Source organism: Eumetopias jubatus, unplaced genomic scaffold, assembly GCF_037043125.1.
Source record: "Eumetopias jubatus isolate StellerSeaLion01/CBP00866 unplaced genomic scaffold, mEumJub1_p1.0 scaffold_17, whole genome shotgun sequence".
Lineage (NCBI taxonomy): Eukaryota > Metazoa > Chordata > Mammalia > Carnivora > Otariidae > Eumetopias > Eumetopias jubatus.
This window is the reverse complement of record NW_028274823.1, coordinates 71773436-71790190: the sequence shown is the minus strand read 5'-3', so window position 1 is coordinate 71790190 and position 16755 is coordinate 71773436. Positions and strand designations below refer to the sequence as shown.

Sequence of the window (16755 nt, the reverse complement as noted above, 5' to 3'; positions counted from 1 at the left end):
AAACACACCTAGGATGAAGACAATACTTAATTATGACATCACAACTTTCTGTTCTCATCTCAGGCCCCAACACATTTATAAAAACATTGTCCTGTATAGGATGTTCGAGTGTAATGATTGACACTCCACTGAAGCCAGGGCTCTGTGCACTGAGTTACACTTTGGATAATTAGTACTGGGAAGAGGTGGGGAAGGTGGGGGGAGAAATTGCTAACAATGCCTGAACCTGAGCGTAAGGCACAGGTGGTAACCTCAGCCTTTCTTAGGGCAGGGATTGTACAAAGAAGTAGCATAAAATCAGAGATCATAGCTGAATCCATTTCATTCTTCCAAGATCAGGATGGTGGGGCAGGGGGAGGAGAAGGTTGGATAATGCGAGGAGAGCTCCACACCAAGAAACGTTCTGAAGTTCACGGTCCAAAAGTCAAGACTCTGCCGGACAGACTGCATCTTTGCTGGGGAAGCCTCAGATGTTCATTGTCAAGTTTATGAACTGGGAACAAAAAGAGAGAGAAAGTGAAGAATTGGTTATCCCTCTACTCCCCTACCAGCCCTGGTTGATTTGTGTCACAGCGGTTCCGCCATCCAGTCGTCTTGCCTGCGAATATGGACTTCTGCTTCAACATGAAATATTTTTGAAAAAATGAATTCCCAGCACTTTCAGTTTTCCAGAGATCCTGAGATCTTTCTGAGTTAGTTCAAGTCAAGTGCAGATGGTGAGAGAGAGAGAGAGAGAGAGAGAGAGAGAAATGTACTTTCTCCCTGGCAAAGAAGAGAGGCTTCCCGAGGCACCTCAGGCAGGGCAGGCAGTATGAAGTGCCTCTTTGATGAGGGGTCCCTGACGGTGAGGACAGAGGTGGTCCATCGGGAAGAGGCTGCAGGCTCCGCATCTGGGGCTCTTTACAAGTGAACTGGTGGAGAAGTTGCATGCAGTTCCTTCTCTAGCCTGAGGGCCTCCTGCCCCTTCTCCCCTTGCTCCCTGCTTTCTTATCACAGCATGGTCACGGGGAAACACAATTATGTGGGATGGTTTCTTCTCTCTCCTCTGCCCCACTTCCTGGACACAGCGTATGCCAAGGTCAGGGTCAGGGAAGGCAGCTGGGTGAAGGAAGACGCACAGGCTCTTCTAGCAGAGTAACTGTAGGTGAGGCAAGGATCCAATTGTTACCTAGGTGGATGGGAGGGGGCTCTTGAACTTGGCTGCATACTGGACTCATGGGGGAATTTTAAAAATATCAATGCTTGGGCCCCACCCCGAGAGATTTGGACTTGATTGGTTTGGGTCATGGCCAGGCCATTGGGATTTTAAAATCTCCCCAGGTGATCCTACTGTGCAGCCAGAGTTGAGTAGTTAATCATTTTATGCCTCCGTTTCCACTTCTGCCAAATGGGGGTTCTGTTAATCCTTCGCTCACAGGACTATTGTAACGATTGCATTGGCTGCTAACTGACTAGTACCTAAAAAATGTTAGCAGTTTCATTGTTGTTATTACGCCCATGGCTGAGTGTGACCTTCACAGGCATTCAGCAAACATTTATAGAGCGGGTACTCTGCCTCGCCCTGGCTGCATCATACCTCGTTTATGTTGAGATGAATGAACTCCTCGTCCTTGTTCTTTGTGCTGAGAGCCTGGAACACCCCTAAAGGAGAGACATGAGAAAGGCATCATTGTGGGGACAGTTCCTTCAACAGGTTTCTTTCTTTCCTAGTGACCTTGGGGCCTGCAGGGCAGCCCGTGGAGGAGCTGCTCCATCTGGCGGTAAGCAAGGATCTTCTAGAATGGCAGGCCAGACTCAGGCCGACTCCACGGGGGTTTCTGTCACACGGTGGAGGCTCTTGAATTCCTGGGATGGCAGAGCTGGTGGCCTTAGCATCGGGTGGCACGCGCTGTCCTCTACAATATGCCAGTCAGCTGGCCAGCTGCTGGACCCCAAACATCTCCCCTATGCTAACTTTTTGGGGAGCTACAGGCCCCTCGTAATCCACGGGCCTTCTTCCCAGAGAAAAAGCTGATGTACATGAAGTTTTGCATGAGTCTTGAAAGCCGTTCAATCTCTACGAGTCCCTAAGGAGAAGGTGAGCACTGTAGGCACCCGCACACCCGGGAGGAGCAGGGGGAGGACGGAGAGCTGGCTGAGCTGGACGTCTCAGCTAACGCACTGAAAGCTACTTTACTCACTGGGCCTCGGCCTCCCCTTCTAATCGAAGTGGCCAGGCCAGTCAAGTCTGGCTTCCCCTAAGAGTCTCCCAGGCGCTTTAAAAATATAACAAAAAGGGGGAGGAGACTGTCATAGAACAAAAGAGACAGAACCCAACAGCCAAGTGCAGTGAGTAGATCCCGAGACAAGCAAGCAAACGTGGAAAGAGGACCTGGCCACGTTCAGCACGGGCCAGGTCTTAGATGATGTTGAGGGCTCACTGAGAAGTGTGTTGGGGGTGCAGATGGCATGAGCACTGTGCTGAAAACAAGCCCACCTGTTAGAGATATTTACAGAGGGAAGGACTGAGTTTCTGAGCTCTGTTATCAGATACTTCGAAAAAAGTCTATGTTAGAAGAACATACGAAAGATTAGCAGGATGATCATTGTTGAGGCTGGTGTAAGGTGCTGGAACCGTCTGGGGGATTTTTATAAATAGCGACGGTGCGTGCCACCCCCTTGATTCTAATTAATTGGCCTCCTGTGCAGCATGGTTATCACAAAACATTTTTTCCTTTGAATCCCCTTCCCCTGTTTTGCCCACCCCCCCAACCCCAGGTCATCGAAATTTTTTAAAGCTACCGGAGGGATTGTAATGTGTGGTAAAGTTTAGGAACCCTGGTGTGGGGCCCATGGGGACTGATCATTATTCCTTCTACTTAAGTGTATGATTAAAAATTTTGAGAATAAAAAGTTTGAATAATTCTGGGGTAAAGCCCTAGCCTTGGTATTTTAAAAAGTTCTCCAGGTGGTGGATCTAAGGAGAGGATCCTGGAGTAGGGTGGTGTTAAGCCCAAAGTGCCTTCTCCTTAGTAGTCCTCGATTTTGTAAGAACAAGCTGAGAACCCCCTGCTGGGAAGGATCGGGCTAAGGGGATTTAGAAAGGACCAGGGCAGCTGAGAGAAGAGAAGCTACTACATCTCATTCTTTTTAGGTCCTTTTTGACCACTGTGTAATTCTAGTAAGTGACTACCTTTCACGGGGGCCTTTCTAAAACGCACCTCTTACCAGCTAGTGGTAACCACCTAGAGAAAGCCCAGCCTCCCGGCTTGGCGTGCAAGGCCCTTCAGCACCTGCTTGCCTCTCTCAAGTCATCCCGATCAGCCCACCCATAAGCCTTACTTGTCCACTAAGGGCGGTTTTCCCGGGGATTACAGCCTGGGGACAGGTAATCACATGTGTTCTAAGTGTCACAAAAGAAGCAAAGGGACCTCTGGCACAGTAGACCCGAGGATCACAGACCCTGCCTTGGTTTGGCGAGTCCTTGAGGTCACCTAGCAAACATCCTTTAGAAAATGCCAAGCAGGACAGGTCCATACTTCATGGGGCCCAGCGCAGCATGGAAATGTGGGAGCCTTTGTTAAAAAATGATGAGGATTCAAGATGGTGACACTGAAGCATGAAACCAAGCATGGGCATCCTCAGGGGTGCGGGGCGCTGGGCACCGACACATTTCTCTCCCCCACCCCCAATCATGGTGGCCACCCTGGCGCTGGGTTCCAGGGCCCTGGATGCGCTTCGTTCAGCTTCAACTTGGTGGCAGTGTGACCACAAACTGCGTGCTCTAAGGATCCCTACACATAATTTGTCTCTCTCTTCTTGGGGTAACACATCTTGTTTGGGAAAACCAGGTCAGTGTCTAGGGCTTACAAAACACAAAGGTAGGGTGGAGGGAGCGGGGCAGAGGGGAAAGGAGAAGACAAGGGAGAGAGACTCTTCTGATTCTATGGGCTATGATGCATTTGACCCTGGAGCAGAACTTCCCTCAAATAGGAGGCGGGACCCCCCCCTCAACCCTGTCCTGCAGGGACACTGCAGGTGTACACACGGAGGATGACTCTTAGCCAGAGGAGTGGCCCTAACCCAGAGGCCACGGATGAGAAGATTCTTCAGGACAGCCCGGCAGAGAAGACTCCCACACCCCCACCCTCAGCTAACCAGGCACACGGCACAGAGGTCACACGACAGAGCCTCTCGTCACCAGGATTTATGGCTGGCTGGCTGTCACCTGCTCCTGGAAGGCAACTGAGGGGACGGAGATCCCCCTCGGGGCCCAGGGGGCGCAACCCCACCAGCCACTCACGGCTCGCGTTCTCCAGCCGGACGAGGCAGTTGAGGAAGTCATCGAAGCCGAGCTGGAGCCCCTCGTCCGCGTACCTGAGGACGATCAGCTGCAGGAGGTGATGGCTCAGCTGGAAGCCTGTGGGGCCGGGGAGGAGATACAGAGCTGGTCTTGGCTGGGCCCCGTGGGGCGCACCTTTGGGGCACACCCAGGCAGTGCACAGCCGGTCAGCAGGTGGGCTCCCCGTCCTCAGCGTGGAGGCAGCGTGACAGTGTGCGTCTCCTTCAGGAGGGATGCTGGTGGACCCATGAGGCCATGCTCTTGGTTTTGACATTCACCTACCCGTTGTATCTTGCTGACTTTTCAGGAAGCCTCGCTTGCGGGAACTTAAGCCGGATGGTGTCTGAGCCCTACTCCCACCCCCTCTCCCCCACCTCCCTTTCTGGAGAGCACTTTAACCCAAAGGCGTTGAGGGCTCTGGAAATCGTGTTTCTAGAAGGGATGCTGCTGCCCCAGGTGAGTGACCCCCCCGGGGCAGGGGCTCATTCACCCACCCAGGCTGAGCCAGGGGCGGTCTGCTTTGCTTCTCTGGGGTTCCTGTCCTTATTGGTTAAATGAGGGCTTTAGACAGGTAAAGTCACTTTAGAGCCAACATTCAATGCTTCAATGTCTAACCTACATCCCAGGGATCGCCCCCCTTGACTTCAGTCTACATGTTCACTCCCCAGGGGACGTTCAATGTACTGCTTAGACGTCTACCCAGGTCTTCCCCGCTCCTCAGTCTCAATCCCAGACAGAGGAGGGGGCCAGTCAGACGCTGGGAGCGGTCTCTGGAGCCAGCCAGTGGTGTTGGGTCTTGGTGATACCCCAGATCCTAGCATCTGCTCTCCATGGGGTGAGGAGGGGAGAGCGGGGCACCCTCCTGCCCCCCACGCCTGCCCCCCTGCTCCATCCTCCTCCCCTAGAAACAGGGTCACCAGCCCCTAAGAAAATCAGGCCCTCCTCCTCTGTGGTATTTTCTACTTTATAACTAACCTTGGTTTTTTTCCTCCCTTACGTAGGACCCAAGATGGTCCCGATTTTGGACATGCTGTCTCTATCAGACCATGAAGCTGACGATGTTTCCAGATGTTTGGCTTACCTGGGAGGGAACCTGATTCTAAGCTCTGGCAGGGCCCAGGGGGCACGTCTGTGAAGGACGCTTTGTGAGAAACACCACGCAACTTGGCAGGGGCTGGGGGCTGCAGTGGCCGCAGACCCATGGCTGCGAGCCCAGGACGGCAGAGCCCCAGAGACTCAGGCTGCCCTGGTGGTGACTGCCAGAGGGCGAGGGACACCACCTGGATCCCATCCTTTGTGTACAGAGCTGATATAAATCGTGACTACCATCCGGTTTGGGTTCCGTCTGCTGGGGACAAAGCTGGGAACAAAGCCAGGAACAGGGCTGCAGGTGGCAGAGGAGCTCCATTCCCTGACCCTGAATCATGGGATCTGCCCTGCCTTGTCCATGGTCATCACCCTCCGAAAGCAGCAATTAGAGGTTTGGAGGCACGGCGGCTTGCCACCAAAGGGTCACATGTACCTCTGCTCGGCCAGAAAATTTGGCCAGAGGTGGCAGAGGGGGTCAGGCTAAGTTCACCTTTAGTGGATCCATTTTACAGATTCCTGCCAATATCTGCACAGTGGTTTAAAACATGGGCCCTGGTGTGGGCGAGCGAGTCTTGAGCCTGAGGCCTGGCTCTGGCGCTCACAGGGCTGTGCCCTCAGGAAGCATGAACTCGGGTCAAAGACCGACCACCTCATAGGGCACGAGAAGCAAGGGGCCGTCCACAGTCCCTGGCCACGCGCAGCCCACATCTGACCTCCCAGGCTTTGCTTCACCTGCAGCTTTCAGGGCGCTCCGCAGCTCGTAGGAGGACATGGTGCCCGACTTGTCAGTGTCGAACTGAAGGAAAAGGTTCTATGGGGAGGACAGAGGCATTAAGAACCAGAGGGAGGGTACCCGAAGGCGCCACCCTTGACAGTAACAGCCTGGACAGGAGGAGAGGCTCCTCCACCTTTTGCTTTCCTTTCCCTTCTGGGGGCAAGCCCTGGGGTACTTCTGTAAGCAGGAGAAGGGAACTGGGGTGTTGCATCACGATTCCTTCCCTCCGGCCCTTTCCCTTGGCCGCTGAAGACCCCCTCCTGCTCCAGGCTGGCGCAATCCCCAGACGCCATGCCCGGCGGGGTCACGTACTGTCCACTTCTTCAGCTTGTCCCAGAACACTGTGAACTCCCCGAACTCTAGCTTCCCGTTGCCACTGGTCTGTGCCGAGCGCGTTAAGGAAGGAAGGAAGGAAGACGAGCAGGGTTTCAACCCAAGGTGCCTCGCGGGACTTCAGGGATGGAGGGGCAACCGGCTGGCCTGGGGGACAGGTGGCACAGAGTCAGGGCTCCTAGGGAGGTGGCTTAATTAAAGTCCCTTCCAAAGCATCCCCCCCCCCCCACTGGACAGTCTGTGCCTCTTGATTCTGTTCCAGTTCTAGGGGCTGCCCGGTCTTTGGATGTTCTCCAAGAAGAAGACTATCCTACCGGGTAAAGGTGCCACATTCTAGGAGGGTCTGCACGACAGGAAAACACAGTCCTTTCTGCCCACAGATTTGGAAGGATACATCCATTAGAGAAATGATGTTTTTACAGGAAATCAGGCTTAGCTTCTTGAACTGGAGGTCCTTTTCTGAAATCACACGTGAAAGCAGAATTCATTGGACGTGGGATAAGATAAGCCTATTCCCAGCTGCTGGGAGTCCAAGAGCGTGGTCAGATCCCGGGCTGGTGAGGGGGAGACGTGCTCACTCTCAGGCTGCTGGTGAGAGCAGAAACTGACATGGCCTTTGGGGAGGCAACACTGCACAATATAAACATCGGGAAGATCTTTCCATTCACTTACCCTAGTTTTAAGGATCCCAAGCAAAGAATTACAAGTTAACATCTTTATCATCTGGTTATGTATAATGGCAAAAATTTAGAAATGACATAGATGACCAACGGAAGGGGAGGAGCAGAAAAGTTTAGGTGCGAAGGATGGATTGTTACATGGTCCTTAAGAACCATGTTTCTGAAGCACATTTAATGACCTGGGGAAATGCTCATAAAAAGTCAGTTTAAAAGGCAGGATTTGAAATTATTGAAGAACTTTGAACACTTGTACACTGCTCGTAAAAGAGTCACTTTGGAAAACAGTCGGAAGATTCCTTAAAACAGGAAGTACAGAGTTACCATGTCAGGCAGCAATTGTCCGAGGTATATACCCAAGAGAAATGTCCACACAGATGACTCGTTCATGAATGTTCACAGCAGCATTATTCATAACGGCCAGAGAGTGGCAACAACCCTCATGGCCATCCGCGAGGAATGGAGAAACAAAACCTGGTATACTCCTACAATGAAATATTATCCAGCCATAAAAAGATTGAAGAGTCCTGGCAAACACTACAATGTGGATAAATCTTGAAGATGTTATGCTAAGTAAAAGAAGTCACTTAGGATCACCTATTACAAGATACCTTTTATTTTTATTATTTTTTTTAATTAAAAAAACAATTATTTATTTGAGAGCGAGAACGAGAGAGAGAGAGAGAGTGAGAGAGGGAACACAAGCAGGGGGAGTGGGAGAGGGAGAAGCAGGCTCCCCGTGAACAAGGAGCCCGATGCGGGGCTCGATCCCAGGACCCCGGAATCATGACCTGAGTCGAAGGCAGGTGCTTCACCGACCGAGCCACCTAGGCGCCCCACATAATTCTTTTTATATGAAAAGTCCAGAATCACGAAGTCTATAGAGACAGGAAGTAGATCAGTTGTTTCAGGGCCTGGGGGAGGTGGGCAGTGACTGCTACTGGGTATAGTTTTTGAGTGATGGAATGTTCCAAAATTGGTTGTGGTGCTGGTTGCACAATGTTACAAACACACTAAAAAGCATGGTGGGTGAATTGTATAGTATGTGAATTATGTCTCAAAGCTGTTACACTAACAAAATTGTATCTATAATTTAATGACAATTGTGTGTGTGTACATATATACACACACTGAGAGACACACGGATGACACACGATACACACACACATATCTTAACAGCAGTTATCTATGGGTGCTTAGATTATTGGTGGCTTTTGTCTTTGTCTTTAGGCTTTTTTGCATTTTTATGGCATTTTCTCCTACAACGGGCATCGTTTTTGTAATCAGGAAATAAGCAATGAAGGCTATTTTGAAAGTCTACCTAAAGTCAGCCCTGGAGAGCAGGGAGCCCCGGGGAGCTGGAGGAGAGCCAGGCAGCATAAGGTCACAGGTGACACGTCCCCTCCAGAGGAGCCCTGGGGTCCCCGATGGGTGGGTGGGGGGTGAGCACTTACTCTTTTGCAGCACAGCATTTAAAACATATTCCAGTTCCTCTGCTGTCACCTCCATGTCCTGTTGAAGGATAGACAATTGCTTTTTATGGCCCTTAGCGCCTTCTTTGTTAGTTGCTTCTAGTTTTGAGCTTGATCTGGCTCAAGCGACAAGCCTGGCCCTCAAGGACCCTGCTGCGGGCCCGTGTACCCAATTCCCATGACTGCAGCCTGCTTAACTTCTCAGAGACTTGCATGCCCAGCCCAGAAAGGATGGGAAAACTGGTCCAGGGGAGGCAAGCATCCCTACCCTCTGAGCTAAAGCTCCCCACATGGCGCTTCTGTTGGGGGACCTTCGTGTCTGGGTCTCCAAGCCCCTGCACAGCAGAACCGCCTGGAGAGTATTAAAAATGCCCACCCTGGGGGCTCACTCCGTGCTGGGAGCTCACTCTAGGGACCATTTCAATCAGAAGACTGGGAGGATGTCCCATGGATTATTTTCAAAACCTATAGGGTGATTTCAGAACCACTGATCTCGGGCCGTCCACTAAGTCTGCGAGATCTCAGCATCCAAGGCCCTTAGAAGCTTGTCAGAAATGTAGAGTTTCAGGCCCTGCCCCAGACCTTCTGGGGAGGAAATTGGCATTTTCTCAGGATGCTCCAGCAAGGGTTTTGTGCATGACAGTTTGAGTAGCACACACTCAGGGCTCCTTTGGTCCAGGGTTTTGAGCTAGTGGTGTGAAACAGTCACCTAGGAAGTTATTTCCATATGCGCCTGCCCAGGTTCCACCCCTGGAGCTTCTGAGGCCTGGGGAACGGGGGTTGGGGTGCTCAGCCCTAGAGGAGAATCGCTGATGCAGCCCAAGCCCCCACCGGGACAGAGCAGGCCAGAGAGGTGGAGCCACACGTCTGAACCATCAGGCCAGTCCAAAGAAGAGCGGAACTGGAACCAGTGAGCTGATTCTACAGGTGCTTTTTGGTCATTAGTAAAGTTGGAAAGAATCTCCTGCAACATTCCCTCACTTCCCTTCCAAACCTGGGTCTCCATTTCTGGCAACTTCTGTCCCTCCTCAGCCGTGAGGAGGAGTTCACCCAGGCCCATCTTCCAGCCAGCATCCAGAGCTGGACGTTTGGCGTTCCTGTGCCACCCGGCCCTGCTCCGTCCTGCCCGGGGCTGCCGGCCGCCCTGGGAAGAGCAGATGGCCACCTTGCCTGCTGTGGCTTACACAAAGTAAGTCACACGAGTCCCCATTTTTCTCCACCCAGACTGCAGTCCCCAAGTCTCCCTGCCCTGCTCTTTCTTACACTGCCTGAAATCCCAACATCAACACCCCCACCCCACCCCCCGCCCCGGCCCCGCTGCAGGTGTCACACCTCTTTTATGATTCAGGCTCCCTGCCAAGGGAAGGAACCAAATGTAGTCATCAGCACCCACCATGAAACAGTCAATCAGGCTAATTTTATTTATGGCTACGAGGGAACACAGGTGGGGCAGTTTCTAGCAGAATGGAGCCTGGGGCGAGAGATACCCAGGGCCCCCAACAAACAAGCTGACAACCGAGGGGGCAAGAATGGGGTAGGGGTCAGAGAGCAGGAGGCGAGAGACAGATCCTCTCCTTCCCCAGTGGCTGGCCCTGGCCCGAACTGCCAAACCTAGCCATGCCGCTGATGTTACTGGACAAAAATCATGTTTGCAATTTCATGGTGACGTCCCCGAACAATACCACCTTCCACCAGAGCAGAGAGAACATTCTAAAGGCAGCGGTTTGTGGACAGAGTGCAATGAGCCACCTCTTCAAGGCTTCCTCTAGCCTTCCACAGAAAGCCCCTGGGCCAGGCTGAGCTCCTTTGGGGGCCCTTGTCCCACCAACGGTGGCAACCCGGCGTGAGGGGTGCGCTGGGGGAGGCGGTCTTTGGAGCCTCCCAAATGACCAGGCTTGGCCTCCCCTTGGCTCTAGCTCCACCAGGCCTCTGGGAAGTGCTGCTGACAAACAGCTTCCTGCATCCCTGGGCTGTGGAGGAAACCAGGCCCCTCAGCACTGCAGGGGGTCAAGGCCAAGGGCAGGCTGCAGTCAGCCCTACCTCACCCGCAACTTGTTCAAACAGGGCCCGGAACTGCAGTTCCTCCTCTGTCTCCTGGCCAGTTGGAGTCGGCTTCGGAGGCTAAAAAGAAACCAGAGGAACTTACATGGATTCACAGAAAAGACACTTGGCGTTTACGATTATCCCAAAGAAATAGCAAGAAAAGGAGGCGCGCACGGGAGACCTTGTGGTCCTGCGGGGGAGGCTGGGACCTCATTGCGGTGAGGAGGGGCCAGAAGTGGCCACTGCCTGGAGCATTAAGAATGGCAGTCGGATTCCTTGTGAAGGCTCTTCAGTGGGAGAATCTGGAAGGACTAATCGGGGGAACATTTGCAGATAGGAGCCCTAGGGAGGCTGGAGTCCTGACCGAGCTGGGGTCCCAGCCAGGGTGGCCACGGCTCCCTGCACCTCCTCTATTGGACTCCTCACCACTCTCAGCTGTAATTACTTGCCGAACCATCTGTCTTGACAGGTGGTGAGATCTTTGAAGGCCGGAGTCTGTCTCTAGCAGGCAGCCCTGGGCCTAGCGCATGGAACGAGCTCAGTAAATGCTTTGGGTGTTTTAGTTTTGTGCAGATCAGTGCTGACTTTGGAAGCGTCACACTGTCCCAGGTACACCTCAGCACCTCTTCAAAGTCTTACAGCCCTTGGACAAGTATAAAACCCACCCCCACTGCCTCCTACCAACACACATATGGTAGGGAGGAAGTCCACTGTCAGGGAACCTACTAGCCACTCTCATTTTCTTCTTGATTATTTTTCTTAATCTGAATGCATTTTAAAGACATCCCACCCCCTTCAGAAGCAGCACCCGACTCTCGGAACAGAGCGAGTTGGACAAAATCATGTTTGCAATTTCATGGTGAAGAAACATCGCACAGAGAAACATTGCTCCAAACAGAGCTTTCTTCAGCGCATCTACCTCGTTCCCATGCCTGGTCCTGGTGGGACATGAGAGCCTTAGAAGGTAGAAGGCGTGTCCCCCACGAGGATGGAATCAAGGTACTCACTGGATCGCAGATAAACCATTCCCTGAACTTCAAAGCTCTGAATGACACTGTGATCGAAAGGAACTTTTGGGACAGTCACTGAACCCCACCCTCCAGAGTACCCTGGGAAGGCTCACCTCTGGAAGGTCAATGTCCACGTCCCCGTCCATGTCCCTGGGGGGCAGAAAACATGCTGGCTCACTTGTGGATTAACTTCCTCTCTAGGATCTGCAACACTCAAGGGCCCAGAGGTAGGGGAAGTTTCTGGCCCATTGAAGCCCTTCTTTTTCCATGAGGTTTACCTTTCACAAGGCCCGCAGACCCCCTGCACTGACCTCCCTCTCTTCCCACCCTATTACTCAGATCCTGCTGGGCATGAAAATAAGAGGGAGGCAATTGAGCCATTGGCCAAGGAAAACTTGTAAGTTCTAAACTTCTAAGTAAAAGAAACTGAGCCAGCTGCCACCCCTGTTTCCTGGATGCCCCATAACAAGGGATATTTATGAAGTGTTATGTAGGCTAGCAGAGCCCCAGAGGACCCACAAGTGAAGCAGATTCATTAAATATGCCCCATGAGCTCTACATCCCCAGAGGAGATTCAGTTCCTTGGACAGCGTCATTCAGTCTACTGAGGGTGAATTATTTCTGGGGGAATTGGAAAAGATTATAGAGCAAGTTGAGTCAGAACTTAAAATTCCCTGCAAAAGCTCCATCCTTTACCCCTGGCCCCTCTCCGAGGAAGTGAATCCCTGCTCCCACTGTGGGTGTTGGGAGTAGGCTGTGTGTGTGTGCTTATGTCTGGGGAAAAGAGGAAAAACAATGGAGATGTTTATTTTCCCGTTCACATATTTAGGGGAACCTATAGTGTTTGGGAAGCGGTAATATTGAGAAGAGGAGCAGGCTTAGCTTTTGGTGATGCTAAAACATTTGGAAGAATCTAATCTTGCAGAGTAAACATGAAGCACTCCCCAAGAAAAACTGCTAAAATGTCAAAGGGGATACCAAGAAGCAAACATTAAGATGGAACTAGGCTAGATCCCCCCTTCTTCCTTATCCCCTGGGCACGCACAACAGAACGCTTTTCAGAGGTTGTTTAGGATCCTCTCATGAGGACGAAGCCAATGGAAATAGAGCTTCATGCGGTTCTTCAATCACTGAGCTACCAAGCCGGTGCTTATGTTCCAGATCACAGCAGATTAAAGGACCTCATTTGGGAGCAAGCGTGAGTATGGGCTTAGCTTTGCCGTGTCGAACCATCTACGAATGCCCAGGACTCAGACCGTGCCCCACTGCTGGGTCAGGGAACACAGGTGTGGGGCAGGTACAGCCTGGCTTCCCCTCTCTTGTTCTTATTGCCCACAACAGTCTGCACGCCTCTCGTGTGGGTGTTTTTGTGTGAACAGGTCCTGGGAAATTCATCCTCAGCTTGTACCAGTATCTGGGAGAAGACTGGAGAGCAACTCTCCAACAGAATTTTCAAAAATTAAAGAAAGATCTTTAATTGCTTCTATTTAGCTGAGGAGAAGGAACCATACCTTTTGTAATCAGCTTGGGAAACCCAACCAGACTGGACAACTGGGGGTATTCTCAGTGCCTGCCACCAATCCAATCTTATCCCTCTAAACAAAAGATAAAACCAGAGGCCACTAACTCAGAGCTGGCTCCATCTTGTTATCTAAGGCCGGTCCCTAGTTGGGGACTAATCTAGCTCAAATGCAGAATTAGCCAATTTGGCCATTTTCTGCGATATCTAGAATATCTCTACTGGGAAAAGAAGTGGATGCTAGTATCTTGTACCATTTTTTTCCCTCTGCCATAGAGCAACCGATGGCAAAAGGGTAGTAATGGGAAACTTTTCATAGAAGTATCTAACACAAAATAATTTTGCTAAGACACTGCAAAGGGGGAGGTGGCAGAATGTCGGGTATATAAAATAGAAGGCAGACTTGTGTAGTGTAAGCACCTGACAGTTAGCTTTTTTGATTGTAGTGTAAGTGCCTGGCATTAAGTTTTTGACCGTTGAGGCATCCATTTCAAAGACGTTCATCTCAAACACACTGCCAGCTACACAGCTAGATACAAAGCCCAGCCACCCTACCCATGAGGTTCCCTCTTTTTTTAGAAAGCTCTGGTAGGCCATTTGGCCCACTGCTTGCTTTTCCTTCAAGCACTAATTCCTGCTTTTATGTTTGAAGTTCACCAATAAGGAGCACCTGCGAAACCCTAGGGCCCTACCCTTGACCCCAATAAAGGCAGAACCCCAGGCCTGTGTGCTCTCTCTCTCTCTCTCTCTCTAGTCAGGACATCACTCTGTGGCCCCAGGTGTGCCATGTATGCTCCAGAACCTGTAAGTAATAAACCTTGTCTTTTCAAAGTTCCTTGGGTTGTTGCCAAGATACATCTTGCAATCACAAAAAGATCCACAAGGGTCAGTCTGGCCTCAACGTTGGCTCCGGTTGGGGAAACGTCTTTGGGGGTTCAGCACAGGAAGTACAGGCCCAGGTGAGTGCTCTCGGGCGTTCCTAGCTGATGGCATCACTACCCATAGGCTGGGATCAACCCCAAACAATTTGGTGACATTTATTTAAACTGAAGCTGAAAGAACGGGTCTTTTAGGAAACTTGTAATAGTCATCCCCTTCACTGTATTCAAAAATGAGTCTAGCACTTCTAAATGTGGGTCCCACTCCAGAGGTTTCTTGAGAATAGGGTTTGGAAAATGAAGGGCTCCACCCGAGAGGGTCTGGTGAGCATGATTCTGGGAGTGGTTGGAGAGAGCAACTTTTCAGTTCGAGGGAAGGAAGGAGCAGAATCAAAATGGAATCATATCCTGCTTTGCAAATGGGTTAAGAAACCCTCCTGGTTTCTCAGGTGGATCGTGGAGAAGGGAAGAAAGGGGTCATGGCTCCAACAATCTCCTGTGACTTCCCAGGGACTGAGCCACTAAATGAAGAGGAATTCTTGAGCCTGTTACTCACTGGGTGATGGCTTTCTTCTCTGAAAAGATCCTCAGGCAGAAATCAGCTTCCTGATGGGGCTCAAAAGTGCTGGGAATCAGGATGTATTCCCCAGGGGGCAGCTTGAAGCGGTCGGAGACTTCTCTCAGGTTGATGAACGTTTTGCTTCTGGCCTGGGAAGGGTTGTACCTGAAGAAGTCTTTGTTCAGGTGTTCGTCTTTGCCGGGGCTCTGCGATGGGAGCATAACGGGGTTGGTTCTGTAAGGAGAGCTGTTGGTCTTGGGTATTTGGACACAGTTGGGGGACTGACTGGCCATTGAGTCTCGGGCATGTGGCCAAGGAGGAGCTAAGAGTCCAGCACCTTAGGTGGCGGGCTCCGAAGAGCGGCTTAGTTCCTACCCACCTGGTAAATGGCGTAGCCAATGGTCAGCATGTCGGCTCCAAACCTCTTGAGTTTCCTTCGATCTTTCTGCATTAGGGCTACGAGGAAAGTGCAGTCGTCCTGCCCCTCATCTTTCTCAGTCAGGGACAATTTTATTTGTGGATTGGTCCAGAAGGTATCTGCCCTTTGAAAGAGGTGAATTCTTTAATCTTCCTTAAAAAAAACCACAAAAAATGTGCACACACACACACACACACACACACACACACACACTCCATCCACCCCCACCACATCCTCCCAAACCTGAGAAAGTCATTCATTTCTTCTCTCCCGGTTCTGATGACCCTTGTGCTCTACTTCCCATAACCCTGGTGAGAAGGCCAAGTGCTCCCCTTTCAACCCCACCTTCTCTTGAGCCATTTCCCATACATTCTTCTGGGTCTACGATTTGCTCCATCTTATTTTTCCCTTGTGATACTTCAAAGGAGAGTGCTGTGCCCCTCTGGTTGTGCAAGGTGAACAGAAGCCACCCCGCTTCCAGTTCCAAGGGCGAACGCTGATTGGTTCATCCTAGTGCATCTTGCTGTGGACAGTTGGAACAAAGCCAATCAGCCCGAAGCATTCACCAGCCAATATGGGTACAAGGAATGCCCAGTTAGAGTGAAGCTGGGGACTTTCGTTGGATGACCCTGTGCATAAGTGAGGGCTCAGGAAGTCCTGAGTGGTGCTGGCAGCCCTCCTGCCCTCCTTTCTATAAAGAAATCCAGACTGAGGAAGAAGTCAACAGAGGAAAGAGGACAGAGCAGAGATTTCCAGACCAGTGGGTTGAGGGAACTACGCCTGAAGCCCACCCTACTTCTCTGTACTTTTCAGCCATGCAAGGAAAAAATTCTTTGAATTGCTAAACTAGCATGACTTGTGCTTTCTATTACTTGTCATGGGAGATAACCTAAGTGACCAAACAAGAGTTTCCCCGAGCAATTCTTATCTGACTTCCTGCTACATCTCTGCAGCCCTCACCAGCCATCCCAGAAATCCTACTAACTCCACACTCAGGCCTTCTCTAGGGTCCTGGTGCTGACCCGCTGACGTCCCCCAGACTTCACTGGACACTTGGCAACGACAGAGAGAGTGACAAGCAGATTACCAACCCAGGAAATTGCGGCAGCCCCCGGCTGTGGAGCCCCGCACCCAGCTTCCTTGATGGACCGTCACCTCCCACTTGTGGAGAGCATCCTCCTCCAGGGCGTCAGGAGTGAGGTTGCAGATTTCCACTTTGTCGAAGTGGGCCTTGAAGTCCCTAAATGCCATCCTGCAACAAGGTGGAGAGACACCATTCTCCATGGGAAGTGATGGTGATGTCATGATCCATTCGTTCGCTTAATCATCTAACCAACCGGTAGTGAGGGCCCGCACCTGTCCTCAAGGACAGGGAGAACTCACGTGTGGGCAGACAGAAAATACACAAGCAAAGCTAAGGAAAACCCAGGTTCAGGGACTGCAGCCCACCCCTGGCATCTAGAGTGGGATGTAAGCAGTGATGTGCGGGTCAAGGCTCTTAGGAAGTGGGGGTGTCTCCTCCAATCTTTCCTGTCTTTCTTCTGCTGCTGGCTTCCTGCAGATGGCTGGGTGACCCCAGGGGATGGTGGAACCACAGAGAGGAAGGGGCTTGGGTCCCTGAATCACTGCATGGGGAGAGCCACCCACAGAATAGGGATGTC

The 16755-nt window shown here is 51.4% G+C and overlaps 1 protein-coding gene across 3 annotated transcripts in view; it reads right to left on the bottom strand.

Annotated features, from left to right (window-relative positions):
• Positions 1-466: 466 nt before the first annotated feature.
• The window catches only part of CAPN9 (calpain 9), a 39407-nt gene continuing 23118 nt past the window's right edge, over positions 467-16755 (bottom strand). For all 3 annotated transcript variants that reach the window (XM_028104620.2, XM_028104621.2, XM_028104622.2), the window contains 12 exons: positions 16186-16346; positions 15056-15213; positions 14674-14882; positions 11834-11870; positions 10708-10788; positions 8650-8707; positions 6913-6977; positions 6498-6566; positions 6143-6221; positions 4283-4399; positions 1577-1641; positions 467-493 (listed from right to left, as the gene is read on the bottom strand). In XM_028104620.2, the coding sequence (XP_027960421.1) occupies positions 467-493; positions 1577-1641; positions 4283-4399; positions 6143-6221; positions 6498-6566; positions 6913-6977; positions 8650-8707; positions 10708-10788; positions 11834-11870; positions 14674-14882; positions 15056-15213; positions 16186-16346 (1126 nt within the window). The remainder of the gene's footprint in view (positions 494-1576; positions 1642-4282; positions 4400-6142; positions 6222-6497; positions 6567-6912; positions 6978-8649; positions 8708-10707; positions 10789-11833; positions 11871-14673; positions 14883-15055; positions 15214-16185; positions 16347-16755) is intronic.